The following is a 22007-nucleotide window of genomic DNA, read 5'->3' as shown; positions in this document are numbered from 1 at the left end:
GGCATTGCCTGTATATACCAGAGCAATATCTCAGTTAACAGAGCAATTTCACCTGTATTCCCTTCCTGCAAATACATTTGTCTCAACATCACCAGTAATGGCAACCCATTATGCTCCCTACACACCAGATATCATCCGCCTTCACTGAGCACCTCATTGACATGATGTCAACAAACAACGCTCGCCAATATATCCAAATATTCCTTGGAAACTCCAATCTTCACTGGGACGACCACAATGACGCAGTGGTCAATAGTCTCAAAAACTTCCTAGACGACCTAGACCTCACCCAAATGTGCAACAGCCCTACACACAACAAAGGTGCAATGGATATAATACTCTCTAAAAGAGATAGCATTCAATCCAACCCTGTGACTAGTCAGACCACCATATCATTACCTTCTTTATCAAGGAAACTGTGAAATTGAACCCGGTTCAATCCATAAGACCTAAAGTCTGGAAAGAGACTTAAAAAAATTAACCCTAACACCTTAATCTCACCCAGTTACAATCTACTCCTTCCCCCTGCAGGAACTTCCGAAGTCAATCACCTTACTAATCACTACCTTAGCTCCATGACCACGATAATAAATGAGGTATCCCCACTGCAACTATAGACAGCCTCCATAAAAGACTCTAAGCCTTGGTACAATGGCATACTCAATGAAGATAGATGCTCTCTCCGAGCCTCTGAATGTACCTGGAGATCAGCTACATCTGCCAAGCACCTAAAAATCCTAAGGAAAAACAGAAATGCATACTTCAGAAAAATCAAGCGTACCAAAGCAGGCTTTTTCAGCCACCAACTTGATCAAGCAAGAAATTGTTTAAAAAAACTCTTCCATCTGACCAAATCCCAATCTAAGGATGCTGCCTAACGTCCACAACTCATAACGAGCTTGCAATCTAAGGCTGAAGAATTCTCAGCCTTCTTCACCCTGAAGACAGACACGATCAAGAATGACCTCCTCAATGACCTCATCTTACACACGGGACCGCACATGAAGACCTCCCAAGTAATCCCATTTGCTCCATACCATTTCCCATCAAAGCCCCACCTAAAAAATAATGCAGAGTGGTCTTCCTTTTCCACATATTCTAAAGAAGCCATATGCAAAATTCTCGGTGCCCTGTACCCAGCTAATCACTTCACCGATCCACTCCCTGCTAAAGCGGTTAAAGATTTACCTCCTCTGCCCCTTCCTCTCTGGACTAAGATCATAAACAGCTCACTTCAACAAGGCTGCATCCTGGACACCCTCAAACTGGGACAAGTCTCTCCCATTCTAAAGGAACCCATGGCCAACCACACAGACCTACACAACTACCCCTCTATCTCCAACATCCCTACTCTGGCGAAACTATTAGACAAATATGTTCACCTCCAGCTAACAAGGCATATTTACCACTTTGACCTCCTCAACAAACACCAATCTGGTTTCCGAGCGGGTCACAACACTGAGTCTGCAATGACTCATATAATTGATGGCGCACTACAAATCCTTGATCAGAATGAATCCTGCCTACTCATTCTGCTAGATCTCTCCTCAGCCTTTGACACTGTCAAACACGAAATCTTGATAGATCTTCTGAAGCCCAGAATGGGATTATCAGGATCAGTAATAAATTGGTTTATCTAATTTCTCCAAAATGTAACTCAACAATTCAAGGTCTACACGCCATGTCCAAACCGTCCCAGTAACGTTAGGAGTACCGCAAGGATCCTCTTTTTCCACAACACTATTTAACATTTTCATGGAACCTCTCACCGAAATGCTTCAAGCATCTAACGTGCACTACCACATGTAAGCAGATGGCACACAACTTTACCTTAAGATCCATACCTTAGAAGACATCAAACTATGGAATACAACGCTTAGGAATACCCAGATATGGTTGGCAGAAAACCATCTGAAACTGAATGCCATAAAAAACGAATTCTTGCTAATAGCTCCACCCACCCAAGTCCCCACAATGCAAGTCTGGAATAAACACATCCCAGCGCTCAACGTTCAGCCAATCATCGTTGACTCAGCTAAATCATTGGGAATAACTTTGGAGAGCAACCTCAATATGCAAAAACACATAAGCAATGCTACTAAGTGAGCAAATTTCCAGATAAATACATTGAGGAAGCTCAAACCCTTCCTGCCACACAATGACTTTAAACTGGCAGTACAAGCACTAGTTATCCCGAGAGTCGATTACGGAAGCATCTCTCTGTGTGGACTACCCAAAACTACAACGGCACCGCTAAGAGCCTCTATCAATGCTGCAGCAAGACTCATCACTGGTTCTAAAAGAAATTTCCACATCTCCCCGGACCTAACTCCTTGAACTGGCTACCTCTGGATGCCAGAATCTATTGGAAAATAGCATGTATGACACACAAAGCCCTGCATTAACAAAACTCCCAGCTCACTAGCACTGAAACTGACAATCTCTGGTGGGATCACACCTTCAAGAAGTGTGGAAACCCTACTGCTGAAACCACAAAGATTCAAGAAGAAGAAAACATATAACTGAACTTTCTCAGGGATGGCAACCAGAATTTGGAATGCTTTACCTCCAGAAACCAGACTGAACCCCTCGACTGCTTCCTTTAAAAAGGAGGTAAAATCTATTCTCATGGCCAAATTCACCTGATTTAAGATCAATGACATATCACGTCCTAATTTTCCCTCACTACTCCTCATCAGGACAAGGACCAACTGTGCCTTACAAACTGTATATGTATATGCCTTATCTAGCCTGTTTTAATGTCATAAGAACTGTATTTACTGTAAAGCGCTCTGATATCCGCATTGGTTTCGTTCGCGCTCTATAAAACTTTCAAAATAAATTTTAAAAAAAATACATAAACAATGCAAGCTAAAAGGGTCATGAAAGGTGATAATTGGACTAGTATTAATAAAAGACTAAAATCCAACCTTAAATCTATAAATCAAGAACCTGACCTAGTAAATGAAGTATCCAGCGAATCTGGACCCTCCACCGAAAAGCCTAGAAGAAGAAGTCCAAGATTGAAAAGACAGAAAAATAAATTCAAGGGTCCTGAAAGGACATATGTCATTCTTGAAGATTTTGAGAATCTTGAAATAAGTGGAGAAAGAATTAAATGCTGATCGAATTGACGAAGAAGTGAGATCAACTTGAAAAAAGACAACTCCCCAGGTTATATCTGGTACAAAATTTCTAAAGAGGGGAGATTTTTTTTTTAACCCAAAATGGCTGACCATAAAGTTGCTGGAAAACCAAAACAAAACGGTGTAAAAAAATGTTATGGAATATGTATATGTAGCATATTTTTAGTGCTCACAATATGGTTGGTACTAACAAGAGCCATCCCCTATTTAATGGTTACAAACAAACAGAACAGCACTAGTACACGTGAAAGAGTGGCTAACATTAAACAGGACAGAGTAGATTTAGAAGCATCAGATAAGGCAGATCTACATCACACTGTGAATAAAAATGATACAGATTTAAACGTTTTTGCAAACATATTAGTGCATTATGTAGAAACTATGGAAGTTAGCGATTGTTACGTGTGTATGAAATTGCCAACTTCAGTAGCAGAAGGTGTAACATATCATCATTTACTGTTAACATATGGTATTTCATGTAGTGTTTTAGCTAGTTTATTTTATCGAACTGGAAAATTACAATATTATTATTCTAACATAGATGTGATTTTTTCTGAAGTTCCTCTGCGAAAAAGCATAAACCCAGTCCTTAGTACTAGAGAATCAAAATTCATTGGTAATATTTTCTAATATTTTGCGGCCCTCCTGCAAATCCCTTCAGCTGCCGCCATCACCGGCGTGCACACAGGCCACGCCCCCTCGAGGCCACACCCCCCTTTACCTCACCTCCTCCCTTCAAAACACCATGTCTCACATCCTGAGTTGGATGAGCTGCAATCACCTGAAGCTCAACCCAGGCAAGACTGAGTTGGTCTTGCCTGGGCAGAGTGTACTCAGCTGGAACCCTGGCTTTTGGCCGTCCAGCATGGGAGCCCCCCCATCTAAATCGTCCTCGGTTAAGAGCCTAGGAATCTTCCTTAGCGAAGATCTGTCTCTGAAAAGGCAGGTCAGCGCAGTGGTGTCCTCCAGTCTATTTCAGCTGAAGAAAATTAAGAAAATTGCTCGTTTCTTCTCTTTGGAGGCGCTCACACAGATTGTTATCTCCCTGGTTCTGTCTAGATTGGATTTCTCCAACAGTCTCTATCTTGGGCTCCCGGTCGGCGAGTTAAAGCGCCTCCAGCTGATTCAGAATCAGGCAGCCAGACTCATTCTGAATCTACCTAAGAGGCAGTCTGTCAGACTGGGCTTAAAACAACTACATTGGCTGCCTGTTGAGCAACGGGTGGCTTTTAAGACTGGTTGTATTTTATTTAAGTCCTTACAACAATCAGGCCCCCTATTCATCAGAGATCTGTTTAAAAAATATGACCCCCCTAGGAATCTTCGCTCCATGCATAAACATCTTCTGACTGTCCCTACTTATAAAAGGAAGCGTCTTGGAGGCAGCTGCTTTGACCACCTTGCAGCTGCCTTCTGGAACTCCCTTCCTCTTCACCTTAAAATGTGCGGAAACATCCTTAGTTTCAGACACTCCCTCAAAACATGGCTCTTTTCTCAAGCGTTTTGATGAGTTCCTCTTTGCTTCCTGTGACTGATGCGTTGTGTCCCTGTCTACAGCGCCATGAAGCCCCTGGGCGAACGAGCGCTTTACAAATACATCTCAATATCAATATCAATAAATCATGTGTATGTGGAGGAAGCGCAGCGGACGAGCGCAGCGGGCGCGACGATTGCGCGTCAAAGGCGCGCTTAAGGCAAGCTCGTCTGCGCTCGTCCGGGCCGAGACCGGGCCTAGGGCCATCCCCCATACATCTCAAGCTGCAAAACCCAGGCAGTACAGTGCCACAACTCTCCTTGGACTAAGGCCCCATCAAAAGGAGTGCAGCCAGCATCTGCTTCACATAGAAAAAATCCCACAAACGTGCCCTATCTGCAAATCGACCCTTAAACCCAAGTTGGCCCTAGACCAGTCCCACGAGTACCGCATGTTCATGCTAACCTGTAGATCCCTACCTAAACATAGGGAGGAATTTGCACTCCTGATGGAAGAACGTATGCCAGACATTGTCTTCCTGACGGAAACTTGGCTTATCACAGACTCGGACCCGGCCCTGGTCACAGCCCTTCCACTCTGCTTCCAAATCACTCGTCAGGACCGTCCTGAGGGTAGAGGAGGAGGCTTAGCAATTATCTATAAAGAGCAGTTCCTCTGCCGAGTCATCCCGGACACTATCCCGGATTGCGAGAGCTTAGCCTTCAGTCTCGAACTCTCCCCTAACAACTGCTTCTCAGGTACTTTAATTTACCGCCCCCCAGGTCCCCCCAAGCAATTCCACAACCATCTTGCTTCGATTGTGGCCGAACGAGTCAGCACCTCTTCTAACTTCATCCTGCTAGGTGATTTTAACTTTCACTTTGACTCCGTAGCAGACCATACGGCAACCACACTTACAGACGACTTAGCAGCGCTGCAACTAATCCAATTTGTCAGTTCTCCAACCCACGTTAAGGGTCATTTGTTGGACCCAGTATTTAGCAACTGCGTAGATCTGGCAACTAGTCTACCAATCCCCCTCCCGTGGACTGACCATCTATTAGTCCCCTTTTCCTGGACCACATCTAGGCCCTTAACCACCAGACCCACAGTAAGAATAGCCAGACCCTGGTCTCGCCTTCCAGTCAAAAAATGGACCACCAAACTGGCTAGCAACCTACCTCTCCACAATGAGGACCCCTGCCTAGCAAACCAGACATACGAAGAATGGATCACTCAATCACTCGATCACTCCCTCCCCAAAAGAAAAACCACAATGAAACATTCCCATAAATCCGCTCCCCGGTACTCAGAGGCCCTTAGGGCAAGGCAACGCCAGTGTAGGCAAGCCGAAAGGAAATGGCGTCTGGATTTCTCACCAGGAAATAAAACTCAATACCGAAATTTAATCAAAGAGTATAAAGAAGAAATCAAAGCCACCCAAGCAGCACACTTCTCTAATAAAATTATTCTAGCTAAATCAAAACCCAGAGAAATTTTCCAAATTGTGAAAAATCCTACGAAGTTGCCACTTAGCCTGCTTGAGACCAAATCCACAGAACACTGCAACAAGATTGCAGACTTCTTCCTCCAAAAAATCAATAAAATCTATGAATGCTTCCCCCCCTTGCCCACCGCCCTCCCAGTTCAGACCAACACAACCTTGACACTCCCTTCATCCCAGCCTCTTCCCACACTGGACCACTTTCCCCCTCTCAATCTTGCGTTCCTGGAATCTGTGGCGCGGAAAGTTAAATCAGGCTCCCCTGACGACCCAGCCCCGCAAAGACATTGTTATGTCAGCATTCCAGGTCACTTTGCCCATCATAATGGACCTCCTGAACTCCTCTATCACCTCCGGCACAGTCCCGCCGGAATGGAAACGGGCCATGGTCCGAGCCCTGCTAAAGAAACCGAGCCTGGACCCCTCAGACTTTAGCAACTACCGGCCAATCTCTCTACTCCCTTGGCTGACCAAAGTCTTAGAGAGATACATCAACGGCCAACTGGTCGCCTACCTAGAAAACAACCACCTATTGGACCCCACTCAGACAGGCTTCAGACCCAAGCATGGAACTGAAACCGCCCTCCTCATGGTCACCGAGGAATCCAGAAACATCCTGGACCAAGGAGGATCAGTGGCAGTGATCCTCCTTGACCTAAGTGCGGCCTTTGACACGGTCAGCCATGACATCTTGCTGGATCGTATGACTAATATCGGTATCAAACACAAGGCATGGCTATGGTTCAAGTCCTTCTTGAAGGACAGATCCTTTTGGGTATTCGACGACGAGTCAATGTCCACTAGCAGACCATCAAGATGCGGAGTCCCACAAGGCTCCTCATTAAGCCCTGCGCTCCTCAACATTTATATGAGGCCACTGGCTGAGGTTGTCCGTCTGTTTGCAGTTAAGATCATTTCCTACGCTGACGACACCCAGCTGGTGGTCTCATTGGCGCAGGAAGCCAATATGCCAATGGGAAGAGGGCTCAGAAAATGTCTAGAGGAGGTAAAGAGCTGGATGTCTCCTCATCACTCAAAATGAACGGGGACAAGACAGAGCTGATGCTCCTGGGCCCTGCTGACCCTAGTTCATTCAATGCTCTATGGCCACCCTGTCTGGGCACCCCCCCGGCACCCAAGGACAACATCAAGAGCCTCGGGTGTGGCTGGACAGATCCCTTTCATTTGGCACTCAAGCCACCAAACTCTCGGCTACCTGCTTTGGCCTTCTTAGGATGCTAAAGAAAGTTCTCCATCTTTTACCCATGGAAGCCAAGCAGGTAGCCATCCAGGGTCTGATCCAGTCCCGCCTGGATTTCAACAACGCCTTCTACCTTGCTGCCCCAGATTATACACTGCAGAGACTTCAAACTGTGCAGAATTGTGCAGCTCACACACTACTTCAGCTCCCTCGTCGACAATCTGTCAGAGCCGGCCTGATCAGCCTACACTGGTTGCCAGTGCGCCAAAGAATCCGCTTCAAAGCCATGTGTATCGCTCACCAGGCTTTCTGGGACACAGGTCCCTTGATCACCCGTAACCTAGTCTCCCACTACCAACCAAGCAGAAACCTTCGATCAAACCAGGCCTTCATGGCCACAGCACCCAGAATAAAAAAGCCAGATCAGGCGGTAGGACCTTCACCCATAATGCTTCCAAGACGTGGAACACCCTACCCCTTCATCTGAGAGCCAACCCCAACCTCTCCTCATTCCGGAAACAGCTCAAAACATTCATCTTCAACTCCCCACAGTAATGCTTTGCCAGTCCTCTTGCTCTGTCTCTCCCCTCTGCTGGTTTCTAGCCCTTGGACGCCCCCGGGCAGCAATCGCGCTCTACAAATCCACATACAAATACAAATACAAATACAATGTAAACAATAGATTTATATGGAGCACATAAGCACAATGTAACATGCAAGTTACATGAAGAGGAAAATATGTTTTTGAATTTAGTTGAGCACAGGAGACAGGATTTCCAAAGAAGGGCCTCTGAACCAAAACCTCAGATACCTAAGTGGGCTGAGAGAGAAGACCTAATTGCAACTGGCAAGACTCATGCTGCTATGTCCCTGGACCTTGAAAAGAAAGGGAAATTCTGTCTCCATAGATTAAAAACAGAGTATAACCATATATTTATTGGTTCCAGTGAATGTGAACACATGTTCTTAGTTATTAGGGGATGGTGACTAAAAGGTGGAACAGATCCAGTATTTCCTGAATTTATTATGTATGTGGAGACAAAGCTTATTTTAGGCTGCCTGACCATTGGTACAGGAATTGGCTATTTTGGAATAGTATTCCCTAAAGTATATCATGTTAAAAGAATCACTGGAAGCAATAAATACAATACCAGACTAACATGCAACAAAAGAGTGAGTTTTTCAGAAATAGAAGGTGATATATAAAGTGCGTTGATAACTTCAGAGGGAGTTGTTTTGAATTCACGAAAAATCTGAGAATTGTCTACAGTAGCTGATTGGTTATCAACTGACACTGCTGGAGGATTTTTATTAATCAATGCCGAATTGGTTGCGGTCAGACCTATAGTTTTGCAAAATCGACTTGCTTTTGATATGTTATTGTCTAAAGACGGTGGTGTCTGTAAAATCTTGAAAGCGCAATATTGTTGCACTTATATTCCAGACAAAAGCGTTGAAACTGGAGGCTATATCACAAATATTACAAAATTCGAGGATAATTTAAAACCACTGGAGGTTGACAGTGTATGGAAAAAGCTAAGAAATAGTATTTCTACTATAGGTAGTTGGTTTTCTAACCTAGGTAAAAGAATTATAGGTCAAATAATGCCAATAATGGGAATACCCTTATTAGTTTGGCAAATGTTGTAGGAAAAGAAAATGTTATGAAGTGAATGAGAAGGGAAAGAAGAGAAAATATGATGAAATCCAGCTGGAAGAGATAAGAGGAGATATTTATAAAAGAATGAAAGGTTTACAATAAAAGAAAGAGAATGGAAACATTGAAACATGAGAAGAAGAAATTGAAATGGAAAATTTCGAAAGTTGGCATCTAATTTAGTGATTGAAATTAGTGATGGCATAAAATGCTATCAGAGAGGGGATTTATGGAGCAAGGTGTTGTATGAAAGTGACTTGCTAGGAAGTAATCCTCTCGAATAACGTGTAATACTGTAACCAACATGTTTTGTAAATATTAATATTGCATTACATTCTATCTACAGAATCTAGGGGAAGCTTGCCTATGTGTATACTAATAAGTAAACTGAGTGAATTAAAATGGCTGCTGAAAATGCAGAAATTTTCTGCGCATGCGTCTACTACATTTACGTAGTATGACGTCTTTTGCTTTGGGGGAAAATGTTGTAGCTGCGCAATAGCTAGGAAAACGGAAGCTTGAAACTCACATGCTAATGCACAAGCTATGCTTAAACTAAACCTAGCATATTTTATTAAATTGCTACTGCAATGGTTAAAATAAGTTAATGGGATTAGAGTAGAAATAAGTTGTATACGGTGCATTCATTTATTTTTGTATCCTAACATGTCTTTCTCTGACCTTATTAATAGTTTATATTTGGGCCTGGAAGGGTAACTGAAATCCCTATCCCACCTGACTTGTGTGCAAGCGCACCCAAACCCATCCCGAACCATGATGTATCAGTTGAAACTCAGCCAAGGTCGCTCCATCAAGAAGCGCTTGGGAACCTCACCTCTCGACCCGAAGAGGGGAAAAAAGAAGTCAAAATTTGTATACAATGTATAGATCCTAATGTGAAATGCGGGTGGGGATAAAGCTTGGGAAATTAAATTAAGGGGCGGGAATATTGAAAAAGTAACTAAAGAATAAAAGCATTACATTAGTATGGTGTGATGACCTCTCCCCATCTCCTAGCCCAATCAGAAGTAGGGGTTTTCACAAATATTGAAACATTGTGGGGGTAGTACATACACATAGAATGGTATAACTAAGGTAGGCTTAGTCAGTTAGAACACAGACGACACAGACCCGTCACAGACCCATCACCGACGCAGATGACGGCGGATGCCACAGAGTTCAGGGACGCTGTCCGAGCACTCTGATAGAAGATTTGAGAGAGAGAGAAAAGAGACAGAGACACTGCTGAAGAAGAATCCGATCATCTAGAAGGGGAACACAGAAGATATTCGAGGAGGCACTTCTGAAGAAGGGGAGGAATCTAAGAGAGTAGTGTCCAGGACGTGGTGCCACGCTGGCGTTGCATCTAGAAGAGGTCACCTATCCTGTCTTGAACCTGTCCTTATCCTTTGGAACCTGACTGACCCAGGGGTCCCTATCCAGCTCCTTGGCCAGGGGTTGGTCCTCACAGCATTCTAGGTAAATGTAATTACTGTGTAGTATGTCCTTGTACTGCTCTCTGTTTCCACTCTTTCCAGGTACTGGCATCATGAGATTTTAACCAAGACTTATTTGTCCTATTCCTGATTATTTTAAACAAGAAAACGGTGTATGACATGTACTAGTATTTGACTCACAACATTATTGATTGGATAAACTTTTAAAACTCTCTCGAGTCTGTGGTCATTCAAAGAATAAAGTTAAAGACATTTCTACCTATTCTACTAATAACCTGATCTATTGACCAGAGGAAACTAAGACCCAAGGTGATATGGTTGGTATGAATTGGTAAAGGTAAATTCAACACACAGAAATATTGAAAGTCATCGCAGCTGCAAATTACTGGCTTACCTGTGTATGTTAATGGGCCCAGGTGAGTATGGTAATTTATAAATAACTCAAGCTGGTAAACCCGCTGCATTACAAGGGGCTTGTAAATAAGCCCCTCTGCATTTAAATATGGTGGGAGTGCCATCGCCACGACAGAAACTGTGACGAACGCCAAGTTGGGTCCAGTTTGTAGATATGGTGAAACTTGTTGGCCTCCGGGAACCATTAGGAAAGTAGAAACAGTGTTTACAAGTGGTATCAGGAATATATTTATGAAACGTTACACCGCAGTCTAATAAAAAGAGAACTGGGACTAATGCAGATTGCAGCCCGGATTACAAATAATTGTATCCTCTATTGCATAGTCAGTCAAGGGGCGGCTCATAACACCATAAGATTTAACATTAAAAAAGAAGTTTCAAAACCACAAAGTGAGGTACCAGTGGCAGAGCCTTGTGTGAACCCCTTCGCTGCTCATGACGAGCTCAGCTCGTCATGCAGTACACTGGTCGTGCTCGTCATGAACAATGGGAAAAATTTAAAATCAGCACATGAGGAAAATCTCCCTAGCAGCCAAGGTGTTATTGACATGCTGACCAAGTATAATCCATCGATCATAAATTGCACAAAATCACAAAAGCCACTTCGGAATTTCAACCAAACGACCAGGTGCCTCTTAGACTCTGAGAGGGGGTCACAATACAAAAACTACAAACATATTCTAGAGTCTTACATGATACAAAAACCATACTTCGATTTCAACTTCAGCACGAAGGCAATATCATCTTACTTATGCTTCAGACTCCTCTACCTTTTTGTCAGTTTGACTCATGATGGAAACCCCCATGATTAAACAGCATGTGCCATGTTTGACGCTGGCAGGGAAACACTGGAACACATTATTGGTTTAAGTCCTGAGTTATTGGACATTCATAAGAATCTACTGAAACGTGAAACAACCATTATTACGGGGTCTTAACCACGCATGACCATTACCAGGAATACTTTACAACAAACATGCCTTTACCAGGCATGTCCGTAACTACAAAGCTTTTACCACGAATATGCCGGGGTAAAGGCATGTTCGTTGTAATGAATGGTAATGGTCATGGGTTAGGTACTCCGGTCAGGCGGGGAACTGCAGCAGAAGAAGGTTTTCTCCGGTTCTGGCCTCTCTGTCTCGTCAGAAAATGTTACTCCATTCAAAGTGTCTATTTAGCACCTTGAATGGATCGCCGCTTTTATCAGCAGGAAACTGCCGATAAAGCGGCGATAATGGGCTTGATAATATGCTCTATGGAATTCCAATCGAAGCCCATGTTACATGTATTTACATCTAACATGGGCTTCGATTGGAATTCATAGAGCATATTATCAAGCCCATTATCGCCACTTTATCAGCAGTTTCCTGCCGATAAAAGAGATAATGTAAGGCCCTTTCTTGATAATATGCCCCAGGTACGTTCTTGCGAGTGTGTCGCAACGGGATGCATGCCACTACAAAGGTAATGCCTTTACCACTCATGTCAATTGAGCACCTACAGGCCCTTACCAAGCATGCCTTTATGATGATATTATCGTGGTAAAGGCATGCGTGGTAAAGGCATATATGATGTAATAATGATCGTGCAAAATGCAAGCGTGGTAATGACGCACGAGTTGTACGGGCAGCAATGTAAAGGCACACGTGGTAATAGTATGCGTGGTTACATCATACCACCTACTGAAATAGATTTTTAATATGAGAGGAATAAGAAAAATATGTGAGGCAATGTATTCTGTTTTAGGGGCACTTGACCAAAACAAGAGGGACAGGCAGGGATATTTTGTAACTTTAGCAATTAGGAGGTGGGAATGTAAATCTTTGATGACTTAAATATGGGTACAATTAAAAGAAAAGGAATACATTTTTATGCTTTTTTGTATATATTTTTTAATTTGGGCGAATTGTCTGTATTTAATTGTTTGTTTTTCCTTTTTAATACATGTGTCATATATTGTAAAGGGTTTTAAGGAACTGGAACGATAAAATATGATCTGCTCAATAGGTTTAAAGGGGCCAGATTCAGTCAGGTTTACTCTTAGCACAAGTAGACGTGTCACAGCATCACTTAGTAGGTGACTAATTCTTATAAGTATGTTTGGGCAGAAATCGAACTCTCAAAATATGGCCCAGTTCCCTGAATTGCATGGGATTTAGAAGTGCACCAGTCATTAGTGCTAAAGATATACCCTGTGAGTGGAGCGGCATAAAGCAGCCCACTTCATATCTAGTGAGAAAGTCTAGATCACAATGGAACAAAATGAATGCAATAAAGGAAATAATAAGTTGAACTCTTGAAAAGTAGGGTACAGCTCATAAACCAGACCAGATGGCCTGAAGAGTGTCTTGTGTATGAGATCTGCTTTTTTCACATAATAGTCATTTAAAATTGTATATTATGTATCTGGGACAGTAAATACTTAATTTCAAGTTAGAGACTGCACGCATTACTCTCATCAAAAGGACGACTGAAGCTGCAAACGTTGGAATACAAATATCACAACACAGATCTAACTAACAAGCATCTGTTATTTATAAACGGCAACTAAATGTGAACAAACTTCTAACTTTACCTTTCATTGTCATTTCCATGGTTCCTCAATGAATTCCCGATGAGAATTTCTGCTCCATTGATCCTTGCCGATGCCTCATTTCTGTTGGTGATAACAATGGAATCCACTTTATATTGTCTCAATAAATCCAGCCTCCACCAGGGACCGAACTCTTGTAGTGTATGGGTGCAGGATCCATGCATATAATCGGCGTCCTGATTTCCATCTATTGCGTTGATTGCATATCCCATGCCACCCATATGAACACTTGACTGGGTGGCTTGACCACGCGGGGCCACATTCTCAACTGAAAGTAGACAAGTGCTTTAGGTTAGAAGAAACCTGTAGGGGTTACATCACTAGTATAATACTCAGCGCTAAAACATGCTTGTCTCATAGCATAGTTATTCATTAAAACATCTAACAGGTACACAGGGGTGTTTAGAAATCAGTGCCCCTACGCTGGAGGTTTTTACATCATAAATACTGCAAACAATTAAAGGCACGCAAGACATGCATAATAGACCAACGTGACCACTCACAAGGAAATATTTACTTGAAACACTTTAAAGGCTTTGCACACAACACTTGCCACAGATACCTGCACCAACTCTAGTGGTCTTAAGTAGCAGTGCATTGAACTCCATCCAAACTGGCCATGCTGTGGGACTGTTTCATTTTGCCAGCACATTCGAACTCCCAGGATATTTAAAATGACCCTGAACTCGTGATACATTACCCACAACCTCTATACAATGCATTCAAGTATACATATTTCAGTCTATGATTAAGTATCTCCTATCTACTGTTAGAAATATTATGCATTCATATTTTTGTGCAGCATTAACAGCATGCAGAATGTTGTTTTACACTCAATGGCATATGTATGCAAAAATATTGTACTATTATCTTTAAAACTAATTTCTCATGACATATAGAAGGTTGTTTTTCGGACCTTTGTTAAACAGGCCTCAATTTGGGCCTAGGAGTCATATTGTTCAAAATGGATGCCTTTTCCCTGCACATTTCACTATCTGTCTTTTTTTCAGTACACAATCAAGCATAATCAGGTTTGTTCATTTTCATAGGTATTTTTCTTCCTGGTCTTGATTAACCCTCCTAGGCCTAGCCTCCAAACTGTAACTTTATTTCAAAGTTGTTCCATTAGCTCATTGTATACTATTCATTCATAATAACCAGCTGTTCACGGATCAAGTTTGTCCCACCATCTCCGGATGTCATTAGTATAGAGTTTTCAGAATAAATATTCATGTAGCAGGATAGTGCTTAGGTTCTATGACAATATGACACTTAGTAAAGTTGTAGAGAAAGCAACACATTTGACCATACCATGTTGATTCAGCAGTTTTAGTGATCTCCAATTTGGAAGATAATATATAAAAACCCTCGGTTTTGGGGGGCTGAGAGAGCTTTCCTTAATGCTACACGGGATGCTGTCTGTTTCTCTCTTGAGTTTGCTGTCCACTTGGAACTTAGAATATTTTTGATTGCACACTTCTCTGTAATGCCATAATTTCTGAGAGCCTTCATGGTGATTATTCTGTTCTGCATTTTAGAATCTCTGTAATAAATCAGCTGTTCTAGAAATAAAAGTTTTTGAGCAGGCTGTTTTCATGTATTGACTGTAATTCGGATATGTGTGCTGTCTTGGGAGGAGCCTTGCCTCTGAGACACATTAAGTTTTGAAATTGAGGTTTAACAGTGTCTCCAATTCATCGAATAGTTGGTGTTCTGTGAAGGTACAATTTTGGGCTGTCAAAATTGTAGGGTCCCCCGCACCCACAAATTTGTGGTGGCAGAGGAGTGTTGCGAGTTAAGAACACGTCCTTTCTGCTTTAGAAATTTCCTTTTTAGGTCTCACCTTTTCCATTGGAAAATGGCAAGAATTCAAGTGCTCAAAATACTCGTCAAACCAAGGGTTTTTTGGTGCGGTTTTCTTTGAGTTCACGTGAATCACGTGACAAAACAAGCACGCGCATCAGCCTCCCTCCCTCCCTCCTAATTGCATTTTTTCACGGCCGCAAGCACATCAAAGGGCTTCTCCCAGCGTATGCTCTGCGGCTTCTCCTCCCCTAATTATTCATTGCTGGCCGGTGGCCGGCCGTACTTTCACTTTCCGGGCAGCTCCTATTTTCCGAGCGCTGATATTGACAACAGTTTCCCGTACTTCAAGGCAAGCGTGTGCACATATCATTTTGTATTTGCTAATAATTGCGTCCCTTTAATTGTAATTCAGGTATAATTTTCTTGTTAATCTAATAATTGCTTATGTTGAGCCGTCAACAAGGCTCGAACACTGGTCCTCAGCTCCTGAGTTGGCTGCTCTCACCGCTGACCCATAACCTTTCCCTATGAGAGCAGCATCCATTTTAAAGGCTTGTTTGTTAATGTTATTCTTGTTTTTTTGACATTTTATCACGATAAGTGGTGGCAGCGGCGTTGTTAATATTCTTCCACTCGCATGATTGTCATATTATTGTTTTGAAGACACTTACAGTTATTATTATAATTATTCTCAGGCACTTGTGGCTTTTCATCCCGCGCGCCATGTTCCAGTCTTGCGCTGCAACCACCCTCTCCTACATTCAGTACAGATATGGTAACATGGACAAATTCATTACAAATGTTTTTTGCTACACCACTATAGACTTTTGCAGTCCGTATAGGACACTTCATACTGATTGGCTATTCCCGAAATAAATAAAATATGTCCTCATATGCAAAATATGACCTCATATGCGCTGAAAAGCCCTTGCTTCATGTGCCAACACTGCCCTCTTCTGGCTTTTAGCTGTCCTTCTACATGAAAACATGTACGGCATCTATGATTCATTCAGCAGATGCGGGACCTGAACCACAAGTACGTGCCTACACACACATCTACCAAATCGCTCTCGGATATAGGAAGCCTACTTACAGTACTGATTCTAAACCGAAGACCAGCACAACACTAGCACAATATTAACTGCCCCCCCCCAGTTCCCTCAAACTCCCGCTGAATGTACACGGCCAATCAGAGAAATTATAGATCAGTAAGCGGTCCAGGGGCCCGCGATTGATTTGGGTACGGAAGGTTGCTCACGCCAGCAGTGGCCAGTGCAGGTAAGAGTGGTGGGCACAGTGATTTCCCGAAGGATGACGAGGGAAAATTTAATTATTTTCCCTCGCCACGACTCACCCAAACGTTAGGTGGAAATTGCCGCACTTTTCAGTTCAGGAGTCAAGTGCTGAGACCGGAACCTGTCAAGAACGAGCAAGAGAATCAAGGGTGAGATATGGAAATCACTGCCCTCAGAACAAACGCCCATCCTGATTAAAGTACGTTAATAAATCCAAACCAACTGGCTTACAGAATCTGTAAACCTTCACTCGCACCAAAAAAGCAAGCACGAGACTGGTGTGAGCATGGTCAGGCATCTTGTACTGCTTCATACATTGCCCGAACTTAGTTTCTCAAATGTTAGCACGTAATCTTTTTTTTATTTAAACCTCAAATAAACACAACAGGGCACGAGTTCGATCATGCCGCTGGCAGTGGAAACCGCGTGCCATTTCTAGAGTACCGCTATATTCTTTTAGTTCGCCTATTCCTTTATACCTCCGTTCAACCATATCGCATATTCCATCTTTCCTGTCTCGTGTCAGTAGCCTTTTAAGATCTGACAAGAACGAAGGGTTTTCACCCATCGGACTTCTAAAATTCTGTAACTTCTGCTTTACTCTGTCTTCCCTTCTGCGTTTAAATAACCTTCAGCAAAATGCATTTAGTTCACTTTGGTTGAGCTCACAGTGTACGCATGCTCTTTTGATTTTAGTGCAATGTAAACTATGAAGTGACTTCTATCTCCTATCCAGGTTCCACGTGCCTTGTCTTTTCAGCCCATTCTTGTCCATTTACCTCCAGTGTGTTCTTTTTTACTTCAGGCATTTATCTTTTCATCATCAGTTAGTTCCTTTCTTTATTTGAGTTGGTTCCTCTTTTGCCTCATTCTTTCTTTCCGTATTTTGTATTTTATCCTGAACGCCTTGTTTCGAGACTTTCTGTGATTACTTCTAAGCAGGTTCCCTCCGTTGTCACCGACCATTGTGCCTCTGTTCCTCAGTCTATGTCTGTGCCAGACCCTGTTCTTCGCTGTCTCACCTGAGCGTGTTCCCACGCCTCCACTTCGGCTCCCAGATCTATCTGCCCTGACATCGCCCGTGAGACCCCCCGGCAATCTGCAGGGCTGCGCCGCTCAGATAAAGGCACAGCGTGCAGAGTCACAGCAGCCAGTCAGCCTGTCTCAGACCCGGGGCCCTCCGTCTCCCTGTCTGCAGAGAGCTGCAGGCAGACGGGCCCTTTCACCCAGTCATCTGCTGGGACGCGCCCGAGCAGCGCCTCGAAGGCCTGCTTTGTGAAATTAGCGCATTGTGACAACACGTCGCCAGTCCTGCTTTGCGCTGCTCGAGCTTGGCCTTGTGGTCTGGCGAGGGGCCAATTCCTCCCTCAGTTAGGAGTGGGCACAATCTTCTAGGAAGCTTTAAGACAGTTTCTATACATTGCTAGACGCCTATACAAGGGAAGCTATCTCTTCAGCCAAATTATTCAGATGATTTTAGGGACAGTGTAAGACTGACCACAGTCAAACTACCTCCCCTGCGAGACTGCTGCTGTTCCCCACCCCGGATTACACACCATGGGCCATTCTCACCATACTCCATTCTCACCATACTCCATTCTCACTATACTCCATTCTCACCATCATCCATTCTCGCCATACTCCATTCTCACCATACTCCATTCTCACCATACTCCATTCTCACCATCCTCCATTCTCACCATACTCCATTCTCACCATACACTATTCTCACCATAATCCAGCTCCTATAAAATCAGGCCAGGGTGAAATTCTGATCACACCACTGAAGTTAGCCAAATTCCCATTACTTGATTTGGTGTACTTTTTTAAGTAACACAGCACCTCATATGGATAGATTGAAACCCTTAGGATGGGATTACTTGACATATTTGTCCACAGGCTCGTTCGCTTAAAAAATATCCCCTTAGATACTGTTAAGCCGAATGTTGCAATGTAGTCCGCGCCATTACTACAGTTTCTGTGTTAAATATTAAGGGACACCACCACATCACTCAGGGACACCAGCACACCACTCAGCAACACCACCACACCACTCAGGGACATCACCACACCACTCAGGGACACCAGCACATCACTCAGGGACACCACTACATCACTCAGGGACACCACCACATCATCACTCAGGGACACCACCACATAACTCAGGGACACCACCACACCACTCAGGGACACCACCACACCACTCAGGGACACCACCACATCATCACTCAGGGACACCACCACACTACTCAGGGACACCACCACACCACTCAGGGACACCAATACACCAATCAGGGACACCACCACACCACTCAGGGACACCACCACAGCACTGAGGGACACCACCGCAGCCCTCAGGGACACTACCACAGCCCTCAGGGACACCAACACGCACTCAGGGACACCACCACAGCCCTTAGGGACACCAACACAGCACTCAGGGAGACCACCACATCACTGATGTACACCACAAAATCAATCAGGGACACCACCACATCACTCAGGGACCCCAGGTAAAGTATCAAGAGCCCACACACCGTGCCCCCAATCAAGTAAAAAAAAGCCTGTTGCTTTTTCAGCAACCAGTCGCCAAAGAGGAAAAGAGGTGAATAACGTGGAAGGATAAACTTACCAGGCGGCTGCGAAGGGGGGGCCTCCATCATGTTGCAGACGGGGATTTGACTGGACACGGAGCATGCGCTAATAGGATAATGTGGCTGTGATGTGAGCGAGTACAGCCTGCTCCTCATCCTGACCTGCCGTAGTTTACGAATGTTGCTGGCGGCTAATTCCATCTAAGCTTGCAGCGCTTTGCTATAGGTGTCACATTTGCGAAAGTTATAACTATTGGCATTGTAAATGGCAAAGCTATTAATTAAGCTATTTTCAAAACCAACACATAAATAAAAAAAATTGTCATTTACAAGACCAATAGCTCAAACTTTCCTAATGCGAGACCTATTGGCAACGCCAGTGCTTGTTTTTCCTGTCCCTAGTCATAGTGAATATTCCTAGTGTATTTTGCTGTGTTCTTGGTTTGTGTTGCTGCTCCTGAACAAGTCAGATTGTAAGTATGTGTAGAGTCACATGATTCTGGTGGCATTTTGGTGACTGAGAGTTTTCTGGTGTGGTACTGAATATTGAGGTATGTGCTGCTGTGAGTGAGGTATTTGATTATGCAATGTTGATTTCGGGGCTCAATTAGAGGTTTGATTACTGTGATTTTGATGTACTATTCTTATTTGTGATTTGCGTTACAGAAGTTTTGGTTAGTTATGTGTTGGTTTGATTATCGAATTCGCAGAAATCCAAAATCACAAGATACTATTGTTGAACTTATCAATAAAAATATACTGTGGCTTTGAAGACACCACATACATTCAGATAGGGCCTTTTTCTGAATTAACCCGTTTTCCTTTTCAGGGGTTTGTGTGCCTAATTTAGGTTGGGGACATTTACCCTTTGGTGCACAAGAGTAAATACACTAGCCAAAAGTGACTTGCCACTGGACAGGAGTCTGCTTTAATGTGAATTGAATGTGACAAGTGCCACAGAGGTACTGGTTTTATTTGTCTTGTTTGCTAAATTTGTTTTCTTTTAACTTATTGATTTTTTTCTTATTTACATTTTAATTTCCTTTATTTGTGTTCAATGACATGGCCTGTGCAATTGTTTCCTAATTCATGATTAGTTAGCTGAGGAGTCGTGCTCGGATTGGTGAGATGTCACCACAGAAACATGATGTTGTTGGTTTGTTGCTGCCAGATTCGTGCTGCGATTGGCTGAATTTTGGTAATAGCCACGCTGCAATTTGCTGCTGTATCTGACCTTGACTCATTTGATTTCTGAATTATTTTGAGTGGGAATAAGGGATGCTATGTTGAAAAAGCCTAATCACCTAGCGAGGGAGAGATATTCCTGCGGAGCGTCCATCTGCTTATGAAATGATGATGATTTTTTTTTATATGTTGACCAGGATTTGTGACTGGCATGAAAATGACTTATAGGTTCCTTTAGAAGGTACCTTTTACATTATAAAGTATCTTGAGGAAACCCATGAATGATAGAAAGCTGTTACCTAGACCTACACAGTTTGAAGGATTAAATAAACGGGAGACAATGGGTAAAGAGAAGGAAAGAAAAAAAAAGTAAGAAGCAGGGGAAGGGTTTATTTAGATAGTAGCTGGAAGGCACTTGATATGGGTACAACTGCAGAGGGTATAAGTGTACAAGCACAGTGATTGATGGCACTTGCAGTTTCATGTGAATCAGTGAGGGCCTCACCAGAAAATACATTGGCATTTTTATTGAGTACTAGCAGAGAGTCTTCTGTGTTCTCTCCTGTTTCAAGTTGCAGGTCTATTGACGTTACTGTTTAGTCTCCAAAAAAGAGATCAATTTTGGACTTTTATAGAACGATTTTGGAAAAATATTGCAGGGATCAATTGACACAAATAGGTTGATGACAATGAAATGAATTATGGATGAAAAGTGGTACTTAAACAAAGACCAGCAAAGTGCATGAAAGAAGCATATGATAGGCTTGAGTAACTAGCAAATGAGGGGGAGGTTGATATCGGTAAAATTAGAAATGTACAGAGACATCGCAAAAGGGATTTGACCGATGATGACATAGAACAACTGGGCCTAATAATTTAACAATCCCACATTAGGGATCTGGTTGATATTGGTCAGGAGGGAAGGTGGAAGAAGAAGATTATTACTAAAAAGAAAACTTCAGAGGCAGGAAAGTAATTATAGGGGGCGTTTAGTGATTCCGAGTTAGGGGCAGTTTCAGAATGTCAACTGAGGGAAGTACATGGAGAGAATAATGTACATGTGCCTTCCTTGGACGAGAAGTATTATTTATACTTCTACAACACATTTTCCAGAATTGCCAGAGGAACCAGATAAATAGTGGAGGACGTTCATCAATTAACAAAACACTGGAAAATACTTCAGACTGATTTGGATGCAGTGTTTGAGATTGTTGTTCCTAGTGATTTAAGAACCAGCTAGCTCTGTGGCTGATATTGATCCATCTGAGTTGATTACTGACAAGTACAGTGCAGTGATAGAGCATTTGAAAAAGAAAGTGTCAGAGAACAAAATGAATCAGACAAATATTTTAAGAACAGTGCATGCTCAATATGAGAGGATAGGAGTTTCGTGTCTGCCTTTGTTATGGGATTAGGTTCTGAGCTTAGTTTGCATATTGAGTGAGTGATTGCATTGTTCAACACTCCGTCACTCATACCCTTTGGTTTTGCTTTGTCCACCCTAAGTTGGCAGGGTATGCCCAGACATGGGTCCCTTGCTCACTTTGCCACTGGATTCAAGCTAGCCTGGCTGATGACGGCTGTTTAGCCAGAAACCGGTCCCAGGATGCTTGCGTCCTGTCCATGGAAGACATGACTTGGCAGTTTGGGCTGGACTGTTGAGACACAGGGTCAGACTAAT

The 22007-nt window shown here is 43.1% G+C and overlaps 1 protein-coding gene across 1 annotated transcript in view; it reads right to left on the bottom strand.

Annotated features, from left to right (window-relative positions):
* LOC147709544 (fucolectin-4-like) overlaps positions 1–21630 on the bottom strand; it is a 146572-nt gene extending 124942 nt beyond the window's left edge. The window contains exons 1-3 of the mRNA XM_086926023.1: positions 21603–21630; positions 16078–16098; positions 13429–13714 (exon numbers count right to left, since the gene is read on the bottom strand). Coding sequence (XP_086782149.1) covers positions 13429–13714; positions 16078–16098; positions 21603–21630 — 335 coding nt within the window. The remainder of the gene's footprint in view (positions 1–13428; positions 13715–16077; positions 16099–21602) is intronic.
* Positions 21631–22007: the final 377 nt, after the last annotated feature.

Source organism: Lissotriton vulgaris, chromosome 6, assembly GCF_964263255.1.
Source record: "Lissotriton vulgaris chromosome 6, aLisVul1.2, whole genome shotgun sequence".
Taxonomy (NCBI): Eukaryota; Metazoa; Chordata; class Amphibia; order Caudata; family Salamandridae; genus Lissotriton; species Lissotriton vulgaris.
This window is presented reverse-complemented; position numbering and strand designations above follow the sequence as displayed.